General features: G+C 39.2%; 1 protein-coding gene and 1 long non-coding RNA gene across 2 annotated transcripts; one reads left to right on the forward strand and one right to left on the reverse strand.

Annotated features, from left to right (window-relative positions):
- Positions 1 to 261: 261 nt before the first annotated feature.
- On the reverse strand, positions 262 to 14,459 carry LOC135056062 (myosin-4). The gene is made up of 39 exons (XM_063960785.1): positions 14,259 to 14,459; positions 14,031 to 14,174; positions 13,289 to 13,445; positions 12,512 to 12,539; positions 11,715 to 11,829; positions 11,447 to 11,539; positions 11,136 to 11,199; positions 10,952 to 11,050; positions 10,747 to 10,850; positions 10,526 to 10,664; positions 9,843 to 9,961; positions 9,599 to 9,748; positions 9,327 to 9,497; positions 8,611 to 8,920; positions 8,415 to 8,482; positions 8,233 to 8,320; positions 8,027 to 8,144; positions 7,690 to 7,813; positions 7,462 to 7,598; positions 7,123 to 7,378; positions 6,763 to 7,005; positions 6,443 to 6,619; positions 6,184 to 6,329; positions 5,942 to 6,032; positions 5,464 to 5,853; positions 5,253 to 5,379; positions 5,052 to 5,170; positions 4,626 to 4,822; positions 3,946 to 4,129; positions 3,575 to 3,740; positions 2,545 to 2,669; positions 2,149 to 2,457; positions 1,856 to 2,059; positions 1,641 to 1,766; positions 1,264 to 1,434; positions 1,076 to 1,180; positions 897 to 992; positions 646 to 777; positions 262 to 402 (listed from the first exon to the last, which is right to left on the reverse strand). The coding sequence occupies exons 1-39, from the start codon at positions 14,457 to 14,459 to the stop codon at positions 388 to 390; spliced, it is 5,808 nt and encodes a 1,935-aa protein (XP_063816855.1). The 3' UTR covers positions 262 to 387.
- Positions 4,760 to 14,425, forward strand: LOC135056066 (uncharacterized). The gene is made up of 2 exons (XR_010243885.1): positions 4,760 to 4,846; positions 14,004 to 14,425. It is a non-coding gene; the product is annotated as an uncharacterized LOC135056066 (long non-coding RNA).
- Positions 14,460 to 23,345: the final 8,886 nt, after the last annotated feature.

Raw genomic sequence — 23,345 nt, forward strand, 5'->3', positions numbered from 1 at the left:
AGTCCTATTTATGGAGATTTAAATAAGCCTAATTAACTACAGAGGACAATATTTTGCCATTTAAGGCATAGATAACTAGGTTTCACTCAAAGTTATATAGCTTACCCCAGTAGGGTAGTACAACATCTGTATGTACTTTTGTGAATGTTACAATAATTGTTAACCTGATGGATCTAGTGACCTTTATGTATCATACTTGCAAATGTTCTGTTATATCACATCATTGTAAACCCATGGAATAAATCTGAAGCCACATGCCAGAACGCTGTGCTGAGAATTTATTTGCATCTAGAGCCGACGCATATTACAAAGCAGACTACACATATACAAAAACAGCTCATATTTTATGAACATCCTTCGTAAATATATCTTCTTAGGTCTTTCTCTTTACTCTTCTGCTTTCTGAGGAAAAAAAGAAAAGAAAATGTATTTTAGTAATTGGTTTCACATTTAACTCTAGGAGTTTTAGGTATAATCTATATTATCCTTCTTGAAATTGAATAAAGTCTTACTATTCTGGTTATTAAACTTGTTATACAGTAGGCAATATATGAACTTCTGGTAATAAAAAGTAATATTTGAATATACTATAGACACTTTTTATAGCATACCAACAAAGAGAATTTTGGAACAGACTAATATTACCTTGCCAATATCGCGGCTCTTGGCTCTTAATTTGTTGACCTGTGATTCTGCAATGTCAGCACGTTCCTCAGCCTCCTCCAACTCATGTTGGGTCTTCCTGAATCGGGATAGATGTACATTGGCTTGTTCCTCCTAGAATACAAATCGGTGTGTTATGAATTTTTTTTATTTCTTGGCTAGCAAAAATGTGTAAACTATCAAGATTTAAGAAGACATAAACATATTATTTTGCCAAATTAATATATACTTACGGTCTCTTCTGCTTGTCTCTTATAAGCTTTGACCTTCAGCTGCAATTTATCCACTAAGTCCTGAAGCCTGAATACATTCTTTTTGTCCTCTTCAGTCTGTTAAATATAAAAGTACTTTATTAAATTGGTTCTAAAGTGCATACCTTCAGTTTACAGTGATTGTGTTACGTGACAAATACCTGGTAAGTCAGTTCCTTGACTCTCCTCTCATATTTCCGCACTCCCTTGATGGCTTCAGTGCCTCTCTTTTGTTCGGACTCAAGTTCCTGCTCAAGTTCACGTACCTGCAAAACAGTATATTATATCAATATTTGAAAGCATATATAAATTTGTTTTAAATGCTTCATGATTCAGCAATATTTTTTACCCTGGTCTCTAGTTTCTGCAGTTGTTTCTTGCCACCTTTCATTGCCAGTTGCTCGGCTTCATCCAGGCGATGTTGCAGGTCCTTCACTGTCTGTTCAAGGTTCTTTTTCATCCTCTCAAGGTGAGCGCTGGTGTCCTGTTCCTTTTTCAGCTCTTCAGCCATCATGGCAGCCTAGGACAATCAAGAAGAACCATGAGTGTTTGAATGTTTTACGCCTTTGGCTGGAACATGCCACTTTTGGAAACTAATTTGAATATATGCTTTGGAAATTAAAATGCTCTAAGATGATAACATATTTGTTTTGTATAGTCATTTAGCTTACTGTATATAAACTGATATCAGAGCCAATATACATTGGTAATTATGCCCAAACTTACATCTGTGATTGCCTTCTTGGCTTTATCATCTGCATTCCTTGCTTCTTGGACTGCCTCCTCCACTTCATTTTGAAGTTGAGCTACATCAGACTCAATCTTCTTCTTAGTATTAATCAGGCTGGTGTTCTTTGGGGTACAATGAGAAATGTCAGTGCTTGATATGGTATATTGTCTAAAAATATATCCCATTGTGTATAAATAGAACCAAGCCTCACCTGGGAGTGAAGAAGCTGAACACGCTCTGTCACATCAAGCAGTTCTTGTTCAGCCACTTTGCGACCACGCTCAGTTTGTTCCAGGGCTGACCTCATCTCATCAATTTCTACTGTCATGAGATTGTTTCTCCTCTCCACAATAGCCAATTGTTCCTTCAGATCATCATTTCCTCTAACAGCATCATCAAGATGCAGCTGGGTATCCTAAGTGGTAAGGAATTAAATGTCATCAGAGGTTATATATTTCTATAAGCAAGAAATGTATATATCAATGCATGCAGATAATGTTTTACCTTTAGTTGTCCCTGTACGTTCCTAAGTTGTTTCTGAGATTCTGCAGCCTGGCGGTTGGCATGGCTAAGCTGAATCTCCATTTCATTAAGATCTCCCTCCATCTTCTTCTTCAGTCTCAGAGCATCATTTCTGCTCCTGATCTCAGAGTCCAGTGTGCTCTGCATGGATTCCAAAGCTCTCTGGCTGTTTCTCTTGAGCTGCTCAATCTCTTCATCCTTCTCAGCAACTTTTCTGTCCACTTCAGACTTCACTTGATTCAACTCAAGCTGGACACGCAGGATCTTGGCCTCTTCATGTTCCAAGGATCCCTAGGGTTTAAAGATTAGAAGGTTTGGAAAATAAATAAGGCATTATATCAGCCAAATTCAAAGCATAACCTTTTATAGTCTACTTACCTCTGCTTCTTCAAGTGCTGATTGAAGGTCAGACTTTTCTTGTTCAACCTGTTTTTTGGCCTTTTCGATTTCATGGATACTCTTTCCAGACTCAGCAACTTGTTCTGTTAAGTCAGAGATCTCCTCTGCAACCAAAAGAAAAGAGCAAGTGAGTCAATCGCTACAAAAGTAAAGGAACTTCCCACCTATGCTTTTAAGAACAAACATTTTAGTTAAAAAGAACCATATTATTTCTAACAAATGTAATTTCAATGAACAGTTTAGATAGACTAATTAGTAAAGGAGCCCACTAAATCCTAATAAGGAATGTTTGTTACCCAGAGGCAGAACTCTGGGAGGCAACGGAGTCAGCTGCCGCCGGGCTCCTGCTTTGAAGGGGGACACCTCTGCTCTTGTTACATGTGTTCAGCGACATTAATCAATTAAGTTAAATGACATCAGCCGGTATCTCTTCCGTATCCGACTTCCCCACTAGTCACTACACCTTACAAATCACACCCTCTTTATTATAGATACACTGGAAGCAGATACCTTACTGATGAAGCTATTTGCCCCTATAAAGGACGCATGAGAATTCTAACTATATGAAGTTATTTCTCAGACAATTGCAAGTAACTTCATATACTGTAGTTAGAATTATCATACTTCCTATGCAAGAGCAGATATCTCCACCAGTAAGGTGCATGATTCCAGTGTAATAGGTTGTGGGTTCTAATCCTGGATATGTCACTTGCAAATTAATTGTCAGAGAAATAATCAGCATTGTGAGTGACTGAGCAGATCTATATAGTGTGTGGCTGAACCCTATATAGATCTGCCTAGTTGCAACGGTTTTGTAGTAGCTTCATATAGTTAGAATCTGCAGGCTTGCTATGCAGGAGCAAATATGTATATATATATATATATATATATATATATATGTATGTATGTATGTATGTATGGGGGGCACCAATATTTTCTTGCCTCCGGGCAACTGGGACAAACTTACGCCACTGGTGTTACCTACACTACATTGCAAAGAGAAACTTACGTTGCAGGTTCTTATTCTCTCGCTTTAGTGTTTCAAGTTGATCAAGTGCTTCCTCATATGAATTCTTCATCTTGAAGACCTCTGTGCTTAGTGATCTTGATTCCTTCAGTGAAGCTTCAAGTTCAGCCTGGGCTTCCTCAAATTTCTGTTTCCAGTCTGATAGTACCTATAGTGCACAAGATATCATTGTTATATAATTGGCATACTGTATAAGAGCAATGAAAACAAAAAACATTCACACCATTCATCCAGTGTTTTATTTCTCTGTTTAATTTTAATTTCCAGACCATTGTATGCAACACTTTTTGCCATTAGTAATATTATAAACAAGTTTTCACTAAGTACAGTGTTATCTGTCATTTATAACAAACCTTGTCAAAGTTCCTCTGCTTCTTATCAAGTGCAGCACATGCTGAGTTTGAACGTTCTACATCAACCATTAGGTCTTCAACTTCACCTTGGAGTCTCTGTTTGGTCTTCTCCAGAGAAGCACACTTTGAGTTGACAGCCTCAATTTGCTCCTCAGCTTCTTGAAGACGCTGAGCAAGTTTTTTCCTATTAATCAAGTAAAATGCCAGACTTTAATAGCTTTTAAACACAAAGGCTAACCCACATCACTTGAAATTTTTGCTGTCCATAAAAGACAACCTTTGCTTCCTCTGCTATATAATAGATACAGATATCATTACTAAACAATCCTAGGGATTTGATCTACAGTAACAGGAAAAAACAGAATTTTCCACGGAAAACTGGGAGATGTAGTTACTTTAATAATAAATATTATGTATTTTACACAAGACTGGTTATAATTGATTACTGCAATTATTTTAGACTGATACAAGCCATTTTTTGTGTAATGACAGCATAGTATTGACATAGACTGGAATCCGCAGCCAAAATTATTAGCCAACATTCAATCTTTCAATTCTTAATAAATAAAACAATCCCAAAGGCATATATGTTATTTAAATACATTTGTTACTTCAGGAGTGTCGGTTCATGTGTTGAAATTTGGAGTTTTAGATTAGCACTTAAAATAACAGAAACTTACTTGGCTTCTTCTAGTTCCTCTGTGCGCTGAATGGCATCTGTCTCGTATTTTGTTCTCCACTGAGAAACTTCACCATTGGCCTTGGACAATGAACGCTGCAGCTCAGCCTTAGCCTCCTGCTCCTCTTCATATTGTTCTCTCAACAGATCACAGTCATGGCGTGCAGATTGAAGTCCATGAGCAAGTGCATTCTTAGCCTTGATGTTGACAAATTAATTTATGTAAGTAATAATCACAATAAGGAACAGTCATGACACAGGTACATGTTTTATTAAGGAGCCAAATAAGTGGGCATGATAGGCATTTAACATGGTACAAGGATGGAACTGGTGGGTGAAAGAAATGCTGGCTTTAGACTTATTAAATTATGTGTGACAATCTAATACCCTTTCTTTAATTTTAAAATGAAACAATCTAACTGAATACCTTGGTTTCCTCTTCCAGATGCCTCTTCAACTCTTCAATTTGTTGAGTAAAGGCCTGTTTACCTCTGGAAAGCTGGGAAATTAATGATTCTTTTTCCTCCAGTTGACGGCCAAATTCACCTAATTAACACAATTAATTAAAGTGAAGACTCAAATTCTTTGTTTCAAATTTGTCTGTATTATATTTGTAATCCTAAATTACCATTTTCTGTCTGAAGACGTGCTTTCTGAGTGTTCAAGTCATTAAGGACTCTTAGATGCTCATCCTCCTTTGACTTAACTTCACTATACTGGTCTTCTAGAGTTCGGCACACTTTCTCCAAGTTTGACTACAAAACAAGATATTATTTTATATTTCAGAATGCAAGGCACTACAAACATTTTAACAGTAACCAAAATGTAACTGTACTTACTTTGGCTTTAGAGACTGATTCCATGTTGCTGGCAAGATCATCAATCTCCATCTTAAATTCACTCTTTTCTTTCTCCAGTTTCTGCTTGACCCGTTGGAGGTTATCAATTTGTTCCCCAAGCTCAGCTACACTATCAGCATGTTTCTTTCGGAGAGCGGCAGCAGTGGCTTCATGTTGTAAGGTGGACTCTTCCAGATCACGTCGCATCTTCTGGAATTCTGCCTCACGCTTTTTGTTCATCTCAATCTGAGCAGAAGTTGCTCCACCTGCTTCTTCCAGACGCTCACTGATCTCTTCAAGTTCCCTGGAAAGGTCTGAACGTTGCTTCTCTGCCTTCGCACGGGCTGCACGTTCTGCCTCAATTTCTTCTTCAAGCTCCTCAATGCGAGCCTAAAAATAAATAGAAACCAGTGAAATCTTGTAAACATTTTGATAAAAAATTTTTTTTTAAATGAATAACTGATCCAAGTTACAGTACCTGGAGCTCTTTAATTTTCTTTTGCAGTTGAGCTGCCAGAGCCTGTTCATCTTCAATTTTGCTCTGGAGTTGGCTTACTTCAAACTCCTTCCTATTAAATTTAATTGAATTGTTTTTTTATGTTACAGGCCATGCATTCAGCATTGATAGCAAATCAAATACAGAATATACCATATGTTTATGGTTCTGTACCCCTCTGAAAAACTATAACGTACAACCTTGTGATTATTAAAATTTCTTACTTTTTACATTTTTCATCCAGCTGTTGCTTATCATTTTCTAAGTCCATTGTAGACTCCTGTACTAATTTCAGATCACCCTCCAGCTTCCTCTTTGATCGCTCCAAATCCATGCGGAGCTTTTTCTCTTGTTCAAGGGATCCCTCAAGCTATGAAAATAAAAAGTGGTTAACTATTGGCTTTTGCTCTTGACCATGCTTTTTGTATAATTGTCTGAAGAGACAATATATTGAAGTTGATGTAATTTAAAGCATGTACATACATCATCAACTTGTTGCTCCAACTTAGTCTTAGCCTTCGTCAGAGTATTGACTTTGTCCTCTTCTGCTTGCAAATCATCCAAAGTCTGCTGGTGAGCTTCTTGAAGTGCTTTCTTTTCTTTTGTAAGTTTGGCTATGCTCTCATCAAGGACAGCCATCTCTTCAGTTAGGTTCTTAACCTATAGTTTGGCAAAAAATAATTCACAATTATACACAGAAATGTATACTCTGGATACAGTAAGTGATGTCTGATTTTCTTGCTCAAGTCTACACACTGTATGTGTATTAGATGACAATTAATTTAACATGGTAAAGAAATTACTTTATTTTCTGTGGCATGTTTTTCTTTTTCTACTTTAGCCAAAGTCAACTCAAGATCATCAATGTCCTTTTTCAGTTCAGAGCACTCATCCTCCAACTTCCTCTTCTTGGCTGTCAGCTCAGCATTTGATTCTTCTTCATCTTCAAGCCTCTCATTAATCTCCTTGATTTTGGCTTCCAGCTGAATCTTGGCTTTAATGAGACCTTCACATCTTTCCTCTGCATCTGACAGGTTCTCAGATTCCTTTGAAGTATATTGAAAGCATAAGTTAGTTATTCTTAAATCAATTATATTTGTTTTACATAATGTTTTCCAAACTATAATGTATTATTTGGGCACTACAAATGGTCTATCACTTACAGATGTGACTTGGAGTTGCAGATCATTCTTTTCTTGCAGAATAGAGACCATTTTCTCCTCCAGCTCCTTTCTCTTTGCTTCTGACTTGGCCAGAGCCTCCTTTGTCTTTTCAAACTCTTCCTTCATGTTGGCCATCTCTTTTTCAGACTCAGCACTCTTCAGAAGAGGCTTGATCTTGAAGTACAGTTTCATCCATGGCCAATGTTTAACATTCATGAATGAACGAACATTGTATTGAATGCAGAAGACAGACTCCCTAAAATCAAAACATATATAGATTTGTCCCTTTTCCAACAAACTACCTTAATATGTCACAACCTTTTTAAAATGTAAAAGTACCTCCTCTGCATCATCTTCTGAAACTCAACTCTCATGAGATATCCTCTGCACATAGCCTGAGTACGAGTAATCAACTGTGCAAGCTTCTCATCACGCATCTCTTCCAGGGTACCCAACAGTCCAGCCTTAAAGAACACCTATAAACCAAGCAATTTGGGATATAACTATTTAGGAACTTATCCACAAAGTAAACAATAAAAAGTAAACAACAACTATTTTAGTAAATACCTTAGTGTGTCCAAATTTATATTGTGTGTGGTCCACATCAATGGACCCAAGAAGCTTCTCAGAAGCCTTTTTGCTGTCAATGAACTGACCGTCTGGGATAGCACTTGCATTGAGGACCTTGTAACTGCATTGAAAATACAGGATAAGGTGGTCATTTGAATTGTACAAAACTGTTTAGATTTAAAGCAAATTTCTAATATTTCTAACAGCATCTGTAAATGTCTATTGTAATTGTTTGAATTAGATATAAATCTCACACCACTCAACAGAAATATTTTATTGCTGCATGGACTCTTTATTGCTAACAATTAAATAGTCCTAAATTATTGACCCATACCGTTGTTTGAAATCACTGTAGATTATTCTGCTGGGAAATCCTTTCCTACAAATCCTGATGCCTTCAAGGACACCATTACACCTGAGCTGGTGCATGACCAGATAATGATCCATAATACCTAGAGATATCAAGCATTACTAAGACACCATTCAAATAGGAAATGTGTTGTTTTTTTATCTAGTACACAAAATTTTAGCTAATCTTACCTGGAGTTTTAGTTTCATTGGGGATCAGACAACGTACAAAGTGGGGGTGAGTGCTTCTCAAGTTGCTCATCAGCTTGTTTAGATTTTCCTGTAGATGAAAATTAATAATATATATCATATCAGAATCAACATGGCAAGACAGTAAAATATATATACATTTCATCAAAAGCAACAGCATTTACCCTGAAAAGAGCAGACACGGTCTGGAAGGAGGAACCCTTCTTCTTACCTCCCTTTTTGCCACCAGATTCTACAAAAAAAGGAATATAATTTGGTAGTGTCATGTATGTCAGATGTTATTGACATTGAGAATATTTGTGTGGATGTCATGCCTGGAAGATAATGTATAGTGATGGAAGACAATAAAAAATGTAATACCTGCTTCTGCGGCATTGTAGGCAGAATACAGCATAGACAAAAGCTTCACTGAAGACTTCTGGTAAAGCCCAATGACAGTTTCATTCAGTGGGTCCTTGTTCTTGTCAAGCCAGCCACTGATGTTGTAATCTACTGTCCCAGCATAGTGGACCAGAGAGAAGTGGGCATCAGCTTTGCCTTTGCCAGGTTTTGGTTTCTGGAAGTTGTTGGACTTGCCAAGATGTTGGTCATACAACTTGTTTGTAAATGATTGATCTGTTGCCTTGGGGAACATGCACTCCTCTTCAAGGATGGAGAAGATGCCCATTGGCTGTATAGCAGATAGAAACTCTCAATAAAATGAATACTATATTATGAGAAGCAATCAAAGTTTGGGGGGATATGTAATAGGGTCTGGGATTTCAGAAGCAGTATGATTCCATTGACCTCAGCTGTAGATTTAAAGTGGCAATAATTGAAAAGTCAAAATTAGGTTTTGCTGTTAAATTATTGCTGCTTTAAACTGCAGACAGTATTGCAAGAATCACATTGCTTCGGAAAACTCGGAATCTATTACATAATACCCTTGCACTTTTAGATGAAAAGCACTACAGCATTTTTTTTTTTTACTTTAACTATAATATTGGAGCACAAATTCATATAGCTACTTATTTAAACTTATGTTTATTTACTAATTTAAATTAGGACATCACTTTTTTCTGCTTTGTATACAGTACCTTCTCAATAAGCTCAATGCAGGCGGCTAAGTCCATGCCGAAGTCAATGAACTCCCACTCAATTCCTTCCTTCTTATACTCCTCTTGCTCAAGCACAAACATGTGATGGTTGAAGAACTGTTGCAGTTTCTCATTGGTGAAGTTGATACAAAGTTGTTCCAAGCTGTTATACTGTCAAAAGAAGGCAATTTACTCAATCAATGTTACATAAATGTAGCATATGCACATCTCATAACTCAAATATATTTCACACTACAAGTTATGTTACTTACATCAAAGATCTCAAAGCCGGCAATATCCAAGACACCAATGAAGTGCTGTCTTGGCTGCTTAGTATCCAGCTGCTGGTTGATACGGATGACCATCCACAAGAACATTTTCTCATACACGGATTTGCCCAAGGCACCAACATTGTTATAAACCTTTGTAGAAGAAATAACAATGTCATCATCATGTTACAGCATAAATTACATTAGGTTTATTTTAAAACAAAACATATCACTAAATTGTAATTACCTGCTGGACAGTTTGACCTTTGGTCACATACTCATTTCCGACTTTGACTCTGGGGTAACACAAAGCCTTGAGAAGATCAGCTGAGTTGAGACCCATCAGATAGGCGATTTTGTCAGCCACTGTAGAACATTTTTAAAAATACTTTTATTAAAAGCAAAAATTGAATATGTTATTGAAGATAAAGAAGCGGGTTGTATAGTGATGTACAGTAGTATAAGAGTTGTGTATAAGTGTTCCAGTTAAAATAGATGTAAACTATAAAAAAGGATTACATATGTAATCCCACCGGGCGGGATGCCAGCTGTCAGTATCCCAACAGCTGCATGCCACCCGGCAGAATGCCGGCAGTGGGGCAAGCACTATGCAGGAATGATGGTGAGCTGCGCTCGCCACAGGTTTTATACTCACTCGGTGGGTATCGTGGACACCCACTTGTGGGAATAGACCTGATGCGCCAGTATTTTGGTTGTCGGCTTTGCCGGCTCTAGGTATTCCGGTGTCGGTATCCTGACTGCCAGGATCCCGACAGCCAGCAAATTGAATGGATCCTATCAAAACTTCTAGGAAAATAAGGCATTATGAGGAAAGGAAACATTATTTTAAAAAAACGACCTACTTTATGAATGTTAAACATAATTTATGGGGTATTGTAAATTTTGATGCAGAATGGTTTATTACCCCACCTTCTGTGCCATCTTGCTCAGCCTGCTCCTCTCTTTGCTTCTGCTTGAACTTCATGTTTCCATAATGCATTACTGCACCTGTCAGCTTGTAGATACCGACCTTCTCATCTGCATTGAAACCCAGAATATCGATGGCACTCTGTGATCAAAAGAAAACTTTTATGATGGAACCACAATGGAAAGATGAAAAATTGTACTAAAAAAAACAAAATTAAACGTACATCAGTAGCCATCAGCTCTTCTTGATCATCAATACTGGCCACTGTGATTTCACCTTGGCTGATATATGGGAAGTCATATGGGTTTGTTGTTATCAGGAGCTGGTCTAAAACATGAAATGTTTTTCATGACAATATATCGTGATCATAACTATGCAACCCATTGGCAAGCCTTTGAAAATGCATATATTAGTTTGTGGTAACTTACCAATAAGCTCTGGCTTCTTATTAGACATGATCTGATAAAAGATGTGGTAGCTCCTTTCTGCAGACAACTGGAATGTTACTCTGGATTTTTCCAAAAGATCTAAACAAACAGGTAAACTTTAGAAAAAGCTTGGAGTTCAAATACACCACAAAAGAAATCATGAACTTGATACATTTAAACTTACAGGTTTCAATGTCAGCAGAGGAAAGTTTTCCTGTGGTCCCGAAGTGGATTCTGATGAATTTACCCTAAAAAATTTAACATTAACATAATTTTTTTTACTTGTTCTTTTCTATAAATTTTTTGGCATAAGATTTCTGAGCAATGAACAACACATGTCCATTTCTGAGAAGAATGTATTTAAGTTTCAATTGATGGCAGTCTAATATATTTCAAATTGATGCAAGGGCAAACTGATCATGAACTGTGGATAAAATAGGCAATTCATCCACAATATTTATATATAACAAGATAATGTAATAAGGGCAAACTTACAAAACGTGATGAGTTGTCATTCCTCACAGTCTTGGCATTACCAAAGGCTTCCAGAAGAGGGTTGGCCTGAATGATCTGATCTTCCAGAGTCCCCTACACAAGTTAAACATGCACGAAAATGTTACTAGACAAATGTTATTAGATACACCTGGCAATATACAAGAATATGAGACAGCGGACACACATTTCATAGAATACAATGTAACTGACAACAACTATAGTAAATAATATGTTCTTAGGTTTTCAAATGAAGGAAATTCCAACAAACCTGGATTTTCCCAGAGGTCTGTTCCTCTTTCTTCTTGTCACCAACAGCTGCAATTGTTGCAAAGTACTGAATGACACGTTTCGTGTTTACAGTCTTCCCGGCTCCAGATTCTCCACTGTGGATGCAAAGAAGAAAACTTTTGAGACTGAAAACAAGCTATGAAAATAGTTACATATTTTAGAAAGTTTTACTTAAATCTTTACTTAAATACAATAAATCTGGAAATTAAGCAATGTATTACTTTTTATTAGTTACACTTCCATATCCTCATCCTTTCATTGACCATTTGACAATATAGGGCAGATGTATTAAGCCTGGAGAAGGCATAAAGAAGTGATAAAGCGGTGATAGGTGCAAGGTTATAACGCACCAGCCAATCAGCTCATAACTGTCAATTTACATATTGGAAGTGTTTGGCTGGTGCATTTTCACCTTGCTCTCATCACCTTATGCCTTCTCCAGGCTTAATACATCTGCCCCTATATTTCCATAATGAGGGTAGTTTCTAAGTGATAAGCTATGAAATGAAATTAAAGGGACAGGAGATTAGTTCCACATATTACTAGTTTACCAATTCATGTTTATTTTTTTATGTCCACAAAGATATAAAATACACATGTACTGACAAAGTCACTACTAATCGCCCCATGGTGCTAAATACAAGCTGAAATCGTACTCGGTAATGTCTATGACATGTTCAACATTTAACAGATATTTAAACTTAGATTTTCATGGAGTACATTTTAAACATACTAAAGCTACCAATGTTATACTATAGCTAATAATATAATACTTACGTAATGAGGACAGACTGATTTTCACGATCTGTTAGGAAAAAAGAAAATGGAAATATATATTGTTGTGATATAAAACATTATATATTAGTAGCAATAACAGCACAGTCTAAGTTAAACACGCTTTTTTTTATAAATGTATGGGATAATGCAGCTCACTATGCAAAAAAAATGGTGTGGGATCTTATAAATTTTTTTAATAGAAATCTATATGGAAATAGGTTGCATGTTGTAGCAGGGGCAGAACACTGAGTCACTGGACCCTATGGCACCATTTGTGGGACTGCTCCAAGCTCAAGGCCCTAACTCTACTCTCAGAAGATGCCTGCTATGCTCTTTTCAGGGTGTACAGGTCTAATTCAGGACTTCACTGCCAATGCATACAACTGCTCCAGCTAAGAAGTAGCCCTTGCTCTAATGTTCTGGAGGGCAACCTACTGTAGCATGTTGTCTTTCCTTCCCCTCAGAAACCTGTAGTTCCCGCATCCCCTATAGTAGTTCTACCGCTGTGTAGTAGCTAATTCAATAATCACCAAATTAATGTTAAAGGTCCAAAGTTGATTTATCACCTATAGCTATTTTTTTAACTTTTCGTATATATAAGCTTTTATTTTAAGTGATGCAGTCCATCAAAATGTCTAAACATCCATATTTAAATAAAAAAAGAAATGTCATTTAAAATCTTAGTGGGCACATACAGTAGGTAAAGAATGAAAACATTGTAGGCTGTGGAAATATAATCCCAGAGTCTTCACTCAGTAGATTCTAAGCAGTACTCACCAGTTAACATAAACTGATAGGCATTATCAGAGATGGAGAAGATGTGTGGTGGGGCCTCCTGACGCTTCTTTCCTCTGTAGGCATTGACTACCTCTGGGTTGTACACAGGCAGCCACTTATAGGGGTTGACTGTGGCACAAAATAGCCCAGAATAGGTCTGGAGAAAAGAGAAACACAGAGACAATTACAGGTTGAGTATCCCATATCCAAAATGCTTGGGACCAGAGGTATTTTGGATATCGGATTTTCCATATTTTGGAATAGTTGCATACCATAATGGGATATCATGGTGATGGGACCCAAGTCTAAGCACAGAAAGCATTTATGTTTCATATACACCTTATACACACAGCCTAAAGGTCATTTTAGCCAATATTTATTATAACTTTGTGCATTAAACAAAGTGTGTCTACATTCACACAATTCATTTATGTTTCATATGCACCTTATACACACAGCCTGAAGGTCATTTAATACAATATTTTTAATTATTTTGTGTATTAAACAAGGTTTGAGTACATTGAGCCATCAGAAAACAAAGGTTTCACTATCTCAGTCTCAATCAAAAAATTCCGTATTCCGGAATATTCCATATTTCGGAATATTTGGATATGGGATACTCAACCTGTATTAGCTAAAATCCAAATTCAAATATTACAAATATTCTTAAAACTGAAGTATTTCTTGAAATCTTTTTACTTTTTGTTTCTTTTAGGAAAATAGAGAAGTGTGTGAGACTTACGTAGATCATCCAGGCTGCATAACGCTCTTTGAGGTTATACAAGACAGATGGTTCGTTCAAGTGGGTCATCATCGCCATGTCTTCAATTTTATCGTACTTGGGTGGGTTCATGGGGAAAACTTCATCTTCCTTCACTGTTACAGTCTGGAATTAACAGGGATGTATGATAAGACGTCAGTAAATGCATTATCTTTTTAAGAGATCTATTCACTCCAAATGTAAACTTACAGTATTGTCTTCTTTCTTTACTGTTACTTTGCCTCCCTCTCTGCCTGTGATAACTCCTTTCACATACATTGTTTTGGGGTCAATCACAAAGGTTGAAGTTTTGGCATCAAAGGGGCGATTTTGGGCCTCAATTCTTTCTTTCTCTGACTTTCGGAGGAATTGAGCTGCCACCCCAAAGACAGCCATTTCACCGTCACCCATGGCTGATGATTTCTTTATGGAAAGATTAACAGTTTTAATCAAAGTTAGATATCTATGAATCTACTTTTGTAATGTATACTGGGAAGTAGGACTGACAAAACATGACACTTATATAAAGCAAAATTTTCTTACATGGCTGTTTTGAATAAATGTTTTAAAACGTAATTATGTATATTTAGATGATATATGACACTTTTTGTATTATTTTTATTAACATGCTAATTACATATCACATCAAAGCTATTTTATAGAGATAACCAGAATAAAAGAAATTAAGAATAGCTGAGTTCTCTGACAGTTATATTAACTCATATATACAGTATTTTTATTATTATTATCATCAGCAAAGGGTGTAAGTTGGGTCTCATACCTCTTAGTATCCTTCTATGATGGAAAAATGTTCAAAGGATTTTAGCTGTGGAAAAAAAAGAAGTTAAACTTATTGCATAATGGTTTAGTATGTATATATGTTTCACTAGATCTCCATTTCACTCTCTCATTCTTCTCTCTTCCCCCTACTCTGGCATTCTTTACATCTATCATTCTTTCACTGTCTCACTCTCTTTCTTTCTTTCTTTCTTTCTTTCTTTCTTTCTTTCTTTCTTTCTTTCTTTCTTTCTTTCGTTCGTTCTCTTTCTTCCTTTTGCTAGTTCCCTCTGTCCTGACCTCTCTTTTTCTCTATAGCAACCTCTGTCATGTTTAAATTTTATTATGCCACTTACAAATTATCAGCATGAAGTCTAGTATGTACAAATCTACTTATCTACGCAACATAAATGTTCCACTTACTCCTATGATCTATAAAGAACAGGAGACCATTAATCATGGTGTTCTGATAGTACATTATAATGATCTGACTAGTAGGACATACAGGAAACTGATATGCAGCCCCCCCTAATCTGTGTGTATATATATATATATATATATATATACATATATATATATATATATATATATATATATATATATTATCATTCCCCAAATGGGTGTCGAAAACCAATATAGTAGCCGGAGGGCGGCACTCGGATGACTTGCACAATAATACAATGGATCCCAAATTAAGTTTCAACGTTTCATAATTTTTAGTGCAATTCTTTTAGGATGCAGCGCCCACTAATAAAAAATAAATAAATAAATAAATTAATAAATAAATATAAAAAAATATCTATCTATCTATCTATCTATCTATCTATCTATCTATCTATCTATCTATCTATCTATCTGTGTGTAAATAAAAGGCTTACACTGCTTCTCTCGTCTATGAAGTGTGTTGCATGCTAGCGGCCACTAGATGGTGCCCGTTGGAGCAATTCAGTTGTTGCTTTGTATGGCGTCGCACAGCGACCAGTGCTGACATTTCCTCTCGCAGCCCCACTGAGCTGCCGAGGAGAAATTACCAAATGGGACTTTTTGCAGGCGCAACAATGTTAGTCATTTCGACGGGCTCCTAAGTAGTACTAATATAATTATTAAGAAGCGATGAATGTGGATTTTTTTGTAGACTGGAATTTGTTCATATGTTTTCCTAACATTTATAGAAAATGCATTCAGAATACGCACTACCTGTGCACATAATTAATCTAGAAGTATAGCAGAAAAGATTTGTAACATGTAAATGTAAAAATAATGTAAAAATAATACAGAAAATCTATACAGTGTGTGTGTATGTATATATACATATAGAAAGATAGATAGATATAGAAAGACAGACAGACAGATAGATAGATAGATAGATAGATAGATAGATAGATAGATAGATAGATAGAGCTATCTATGTTTTATATTATATTTTTACTGTTACTTGATGAATTGAATAAAAGAAAACAACTGAGTTGTAACCTACTCTGGGCAATGATACTGAAATGACTGCATAACACACATCTGTGGACCAGCTTACCTCTAGGTGCAGAGCAGAAGGCTAGATTCTCTCTAATCACCGAATACTTTTATAGGCTGACATTTGCTACGCCAGCATTATTGCTCTCTATATTTGGAAATTAATATTAAGGGCTCTCAGCTGTATGTGTTGATGCTGTAATTTTACTTCTGTTCAACACTGTGAGATACAAGATACGCCCGGCACACGAGGGAAAGCATATGGGCAAGCCATTTTTTGTATAAAGTGTCCTCTGCAATGTGTTTATGTCCAAGCTGCCCTGATTCCCAATATAGAACAGTGATCTGAAACAGGACAGGGATATCTGTGTCACTATGGACCAGAACAAGATTCCATATATTTGTCAATGAAGTTTTATTTCATATGCGTTCATGGTGCAGACGGTATAATTTTCAGTGAAGCAGATGCTTTTGTTTGTGTTGCCAGTTAATGTGTATAAAGTAGTGATGTGCACCGGAAATTTTTCGGGTTTTGTGTTTTGGTTTTGGGTTCGGTTCCGCGGCCGTGTTTTGGATTCGGACGCGTTTTGGCAAAACCTCACCAAAATTTTTTGTCGGATTTGGGTGTGTTTTGGATTCGGGTGTTTTTTTAAAAAAACCCTAAAAAACAGCTTAAATCATAGAATTTGGGGGTCATTTTGATCCCAAAGTATTATTAACCTCAATAACCATAATTTCCACTCATTTTCAGTCTATTCTGAACACCTCACACCTCACAATATTATTTTTAGTCCTAAAATTTGCACCAAGGTAGCTGGATGACTAAGCTAAGCGACCCAAGTGGCCGACACAAACACCTGGACCATCTAGGAGTGGCACTGCAGTGTCAGACAGGATGGCACTTGAAAAAAATACTCCCCAAACAGCACATGATGCAAAGAAAAAAGAGGCGCACCAAGGTCGCTGTGTGACTAAGCTAAGCGACACAAGTGGCCGACACAAACACCTGGCCCATCTAGGAGTGGCACTGCAGTGTCAGACAGGATGGCACATCAAAAAAATAGTCCCCAAACAGCATATGACGCAAAGAAAAATGAATGGTCACTGTGTCAGCAAACTGCACAACTGAAATGCACCACAGGTATAGAATCTAGATGGATAGTATACTTGACGACACAGAGGTAGGTACAGCAGTGGCCTACCGTACTGCTATATACAGTATAATGGACCTGGTGGACACTGTCAGCAGACTGCGTTTATAGTATAAAAAAAAAAGACACCACAGGTATACAATGTAGATGGATGGATAGTATACTTATGGACGACGAGTGACGACACAGAGGTAGGTACAGCAGTGGCCTACCGTACTGCTATATACAGTATAATGGACCTGGTGGACACTGTCAGCAGACTGCGTTTATAGTATAAAAAAAAAAGACACCACAGGTATACAATGTAGATGGATGGATAGTATACTTATGGACGACGAGTGACGACACAGAGGTAGGTACAGCAGTGGCCTACCGTACTGCTATATACAGTATAATGGACCTGGTGGACACTGTCAGCAGACTGCTAAACCAGTATTAAAAAAAGCCACCACAGGAGTGTTTTTCAGGCAGACAAACGTATACTGGTGGTCACTGTCAGCAACAACTGTGCACTGTACTCCTGCTATAGCTGCTCCCCAGTCCCCACAACTAAGCAGTGTGAGCACTCAGCGCAGATATATCATGCAGCACACTGAGCACAGATATGGTACGGAGCGTTTTTTTCAGGCAGAGAACGGATAAAAAACTAGCAAAACTCTGCACTGTACTCCTAACAGCTGCTACCCAATCCTCCCCACAATAAGCTAAGCAATCAGATCAACTGTGTAGTATTAACTATATAAACGGAGAGGACGCCAGCCACGTCCTCTCCCTATCAATCTCAATGCACGTGTGAAAATAGCGGCGACGTGCGGCTGCTTATATAGAATCCGAATCTCGCGAGAATCCGACAGCGGGATGATTACATTCGGGCGCGCTCGGGTTGGCCGAGCAAGGCGGGAAGGTTCGAACTTGCCTCGGACCCGTGTAAAAAGGGTGAAGTTCGGGGGGGGGGGGGGGGGGGGGGGGTTCGGTTTTCGAGAAACCAAACCCGCTCATCACTAGTATAAAGTATGTCGTTGTAAGGCAGAATGTGGAATATGTAACTATTCTTTTCTTACAGCTGAATATGTGCACTCCCTGCCATATCACTCACTGTGCTTTTTAAATTATACATTTTCCCATTTTATTTATATGCAGATTAATTTTTATTGTATTTTGTATTTTAAGTAACACTATCCTCAATAAATATATAGACTGATGGTCTGTAATTAATGTAAATTATGACAGCCCCATCTTAGATAAGGCCTGATTGAAAGGTGTAATATAATGCATTTGCAGCTGCCATAGGTGGTCAATCCGAGTCGTTTGCTCGGTAAATTTCTTCGCATCGCAGCGATTTTCCGCTTAGTGCGCATGCGCAATGTCCGCAGTGCGACTGCGCCAAGTAAATTTGCTATGAAGTTAGGAATTTTACTCACGGCTTTTTCATCGTTCTGGTGATCGTAATGTGATTGACAGGAAGTGGGTGTTACTGGGCGGAAACTGACCGTTTTATGAATGTGTGTGAAAAAACGCTACCGTTTCCGGAAAAAATGCAGGAGTGGCTGGAGAAACGAGGGAGTGTCTGGGCGAACGCTGGGTGTGTTTGTGACGTCAAACCAGGAACGACAAGCACTGAACTGATCACAGATACCGAGTAAGTCTGAAGCTACTCAGAAACTGCTAAGAAGTGTCTAATCGCAATATTGCGAATACGTCGTTCGCAATTTTAAGAAGCTAAGATTCACTCCCAGTAGGCGGCGGCTTAGCGTGAGTAAATCTGCTTGTGAGCGAACAACTCGGAATGAGGGCCATAGTTCGCATCAGTCGTATACACACATGCAGCATCGTCATATACACACACAGCATCAGTCGTATACCCACACGCAGCATCAGTCATAAACAGACACGCATCATCGGTCATATACACACATATACCCACACTGACAGCATCAGTCGTATACACACGCAGAATTGGTCGTATACACATATGCAACATTGGTTGTGTACTAGAGATGAGATCGGACTTTCAGTGATCTGGGGGGATCCGATTTGTAGCTCGGATCTCTTCGCCTTCCCTGGATCCATATGCGAGGCAAAACCTTGAGATCCCGTTGTCAGCTAATCGGTGCGTCCCCATTGACTTCAATGGGGACAATATGGTATCCAACACAGCACAGGGCACATCCAGCCGCACTGCCGACACTGCAGTCAACCACCCACTTCCATCACCCCCCTTTTGCAAACACTGCTGACACCCCTTTTCCCACTGCTGACAATGTCAGCACCCCTGCACTGAGGACACCGCTGGGACAACTGCACTGCCAACATCGTCAACACCCCTGCACTGAGTACACCACTGAAATACCCGCACTGCCGACACTGATGGCGTCACTGCAATGAGGACACCTGCACTGCTTACACCATCAGCACCCCTGCACTGAGGACACCACTGGGTCACTCACACTGCTGACACTGCCTGCACCACTGCAATGAGGACACTATTGGCACCCCTGCACCGAGAACACCACTGCAACAATTGCACTGCCAACACTGTCGGCACTCCTGCATCGAGGACACCACTGGGACACCCGCACTACCGACATTGCAGACACACCTGAAATGAGGACACTGTTGGCACCCTTGCACTGAGGACACCACTGGGATACCCACATGTCAACACTGTCAGCACCCCTGCAATGAAGACACAGCCAGCACTCTCACACTGCTGACAACACCTGAAGCCCCCACTGCCATCAGCACCGGCATACCCACATTGAGGACACCCCCACACACTCCTACAGGCAACACTGTTGGCACATTGACATTGAGAACACAGCTGGCACCCCCGCATTGCCGACACCACCAACGCCCCCACACTGAGGACACTGCAGGAACACCCCACTGCCGACACTGCCAGAACCCTTTCATTGAGGACACTCTGCACTGCTGACAGCCCCGCTCTGAGGACAACGCTGACACCCCCTGCCATAGTAAGTGCACCATTGTTGTATCCGACCTACACTGTATCCGACGCACACTGTATCTGACCTTGCGCTCTAGCCAACACACACTGAATCCGACCCATACTGTAAACTGCACTGTATCCGAGCCACACTGTATTCCACACTGCATTACATACTGTATCTGACGCACACTGTATCCAATCTGCACTGTATCTGACCCGAACTGTATCTCGCACTGTATCTGATCTTGCACTGTAGCCAACGTGCACTGTACCCAACCCGCACTGTAACCTGCACTATATACAACTCGCACTCCAACCTGCATTGTATATGACCTGCACTGTATCCAACTCGAATTGTAACCTGCACTAAATCTGACCCACATTGTATCCAACCCACAATGTAACCCACACTGTATCCAACTCGCACTGCATACGACCTGCACTATATACAACCCGCAATGTATTCCACCTACACCTGTATCCGACCTGCACTGTATCTAACCCACACTATAACCTGCATTGTATCATACCTGCATTGTATCCGACCCGCTCTTTATCTAACCTGCACTGTAACCTGCATTGTGTCTGACCCGCACTGTATCTGACCATTGCTGTATACGACCAGCACTGTAACCTGATCAATATTTAAATGTGTGTCCCAAAGTATTACGCACTGTACTACACAGATACTGAATGCTGTTTCCATGGTTGGGGAGATTTTGGGAAACTGCTAAAAAAAAAGGCTGCTTGATCAGGACTTTACATGGGCACAGAGTGCCAGTCATCAGTGGCTCAGGGCCCCCAGGAAAGAGGTACAAACTGGGCACTAAGAATAGGCATGTGCTGGAGGCACGTGCACTTGTGCAGGGGGCACCCATGTCTGCTGTTAATATTTTACACATGGTGTAGGTATTTTTTATCTTTGCTGTTTAACTACTACTACTTTAGAGCAATGATATTCCACACACGATTCTTAGTAAATTTCTGTGTTGTCTAATACATTACTAATTTGCAAAACATTTTTTAATCAGAAATAACTGCCGTGTGTTTGTGCTGCTGCTCTGCTGTGTATACGACATATATGTGTGTATACGACATATTCTGCATATGTGCATATGGCCAATACTGCCGATCGATGCTGCATGTGGGCATACCATAAATGCTATGTGTGTGTATTAGAGATGAGCAGGTTCGTTTCTCAGAGAACCGAACCCTACCGGACTCCACATCCCGAGCCTGGATCCAAGTCAGGCTCGGGTTTTCTCGCCTGACTCGGAAACCAGAACGAGGCAAAACGTCATCATCCCGCTGTCGGATTCTCATGGGGTTTGGATTCCATATAAAGAGCTGCGCGTCACCACCATTTTCACTACGGCATTGAAGAGTGTAGATAGAGGACGTGTCTCTGTTCTCTCAGCGTCCTTAGTGTCTTCAGCGTCCGTGTCTTGCATCTGTCCAGTCACAGTGTTGTGTCCCCTGCTGCCATATGTCCAGTGCTATCCAGTGGTGCTGTGTCGTGCTGCATCAGTTCAGTGGTGCTGTGTTGTGCTGCATCAGTCCAGTCACAGTGCTGCTATATGTCCAGTGCTGCTGTATAATAAGTCCCTTACAGTGTTGCTGTGTTGTCCTGCATCAGACCAGTGGTGGTGTCCTGTGCATCGGTCAGTCCAGTGACCAGTCACAGTGGTGTCCTCTGCTGCTATATGTCCAGTGCTACTGTATAGGGTGCTGTGTTGTGCTGCATCAGTTCAGTGGTGGTGTATTGTCCTGCATCAGTCCAGTGGTGGTTTCCCTGTGCTGCCGTATGTGTCCAGTGGTGCTGCCGTATATGTCCAGTGGTACTGCCGTATATGTCCAGTGATCCTGCCGTATAATTCCAGTAATTCTGCCGTATAATTCCAGTAATACTGCTGTATAATTACAGTGGTACTTGCTTAAACTTCCAGTAATCCTGCCGTATAATTCCAGTAATCCTGACGTATAAATCCAGTGGTACTGGGGTATAATTCCAGTAATCCTGCCGTATAATGACAGTAATCCTGCTGTATAATTCCAGTGGTACTGGCGTATAATTCCAGTAATCCTGCTGTATAATTCCAGTAACCCTGCCATATAATTCCAGTGGTACTGGCGTATAATTACAGTCATCCTGCCGTATAATTACAGTAATCCTGCCGTATAATTACAGTACTCCTGCTTTATAATTACAGTGGTACTGAGCTATACAATGCTGGCGCCCAAAATGGCTGCGTCACCTTTTGCATGCTCCTGATCATCTCCATAAAACATCTTAAATTCTCCACAACTGACCTATGAATCATCATAAGTATCCAAGGATTTACCTTTAACTTGTACTACGCGCACATCTCATCATAACCAACGGATTGCATTCCTGGGCTGAGATACACACTAGATTGAATCCTCTGCAACTTTCCACTGAGAAGTCCTTCAGTTTGGAATCTGCTGTACTCTGGACAACCTATCTTTGTCTCTATCCAGCCCCTCATTTAGTCATGATCCAACTCTGTTCTCTGAGCAACAAATAACTCTGACTTCTTGCATTTTTCATCTAATATCAGTATATTCAGGCTCTGAATGGCTGACGGGTAACTGTCCATTTCAAACTGCAGGATCCCAGCCATTCCCCAGGAAAATGGACATCACTAACTCCACAAGAAATCTACTTCAAAGGCCCCTCACAATGAGACTTTTCACACCTAGACAATAGGAATTGGATTCTAACACCTTTCCACAAGCCTGCTTTGTTCCGGAATAATTTACTAAATCAGCAACAGAAAAGGAAAGTTATTTTATTTATCACTTGTTTCAAATATACACATTGGATTATTGGAGCAGCAATAGGTTATAGCAATAACTCTGTTCATGAACCCATTATAATTTTTGAATCACATACCGAATTGTTGAAAAAATATATATATACAGCTTTCT

This window comes from Pseudophryne corroboree, chromosome 3 (assembly GCF_028390025.1).
Source record: "Pseudophryne corroboree isolate aPseCor3 chromosome 3, aPseCor3.hap2, whole genome shotgun sequence".
NCBI classification, from domain to species: Eukaryota; Metazoa; Chordata; class Amphibia; order Anura; family Myobatrachidae; genus Pseudophryne; species Pseudophryne corroboree.

Bases quoted from the DNA above. Each gene is read 5' to 3' on its own strand.
- LOC135056062 (XM_063960785.1), bottom strand. From the start codon at position 14,459: ATGGGTGACGGTGAAATGGCTGTCTTTGGGGTGGCAGCTCAATTCCTC. The intron at 10,851-10,951 runs GTAAGTTACCAC...TTCATGTTTTAG, and splicing joins TAAGAAGCCAGAGCTTATTG to ACCAGCTCCTGATAACAACA. The intron at 8,921-9,326 runs GTACTGTATACA...TCTGCTATACAG, and splicing joins GCATTGAGCTTATTGAGAAG to CCAATGGGCATCTTCTCCAT.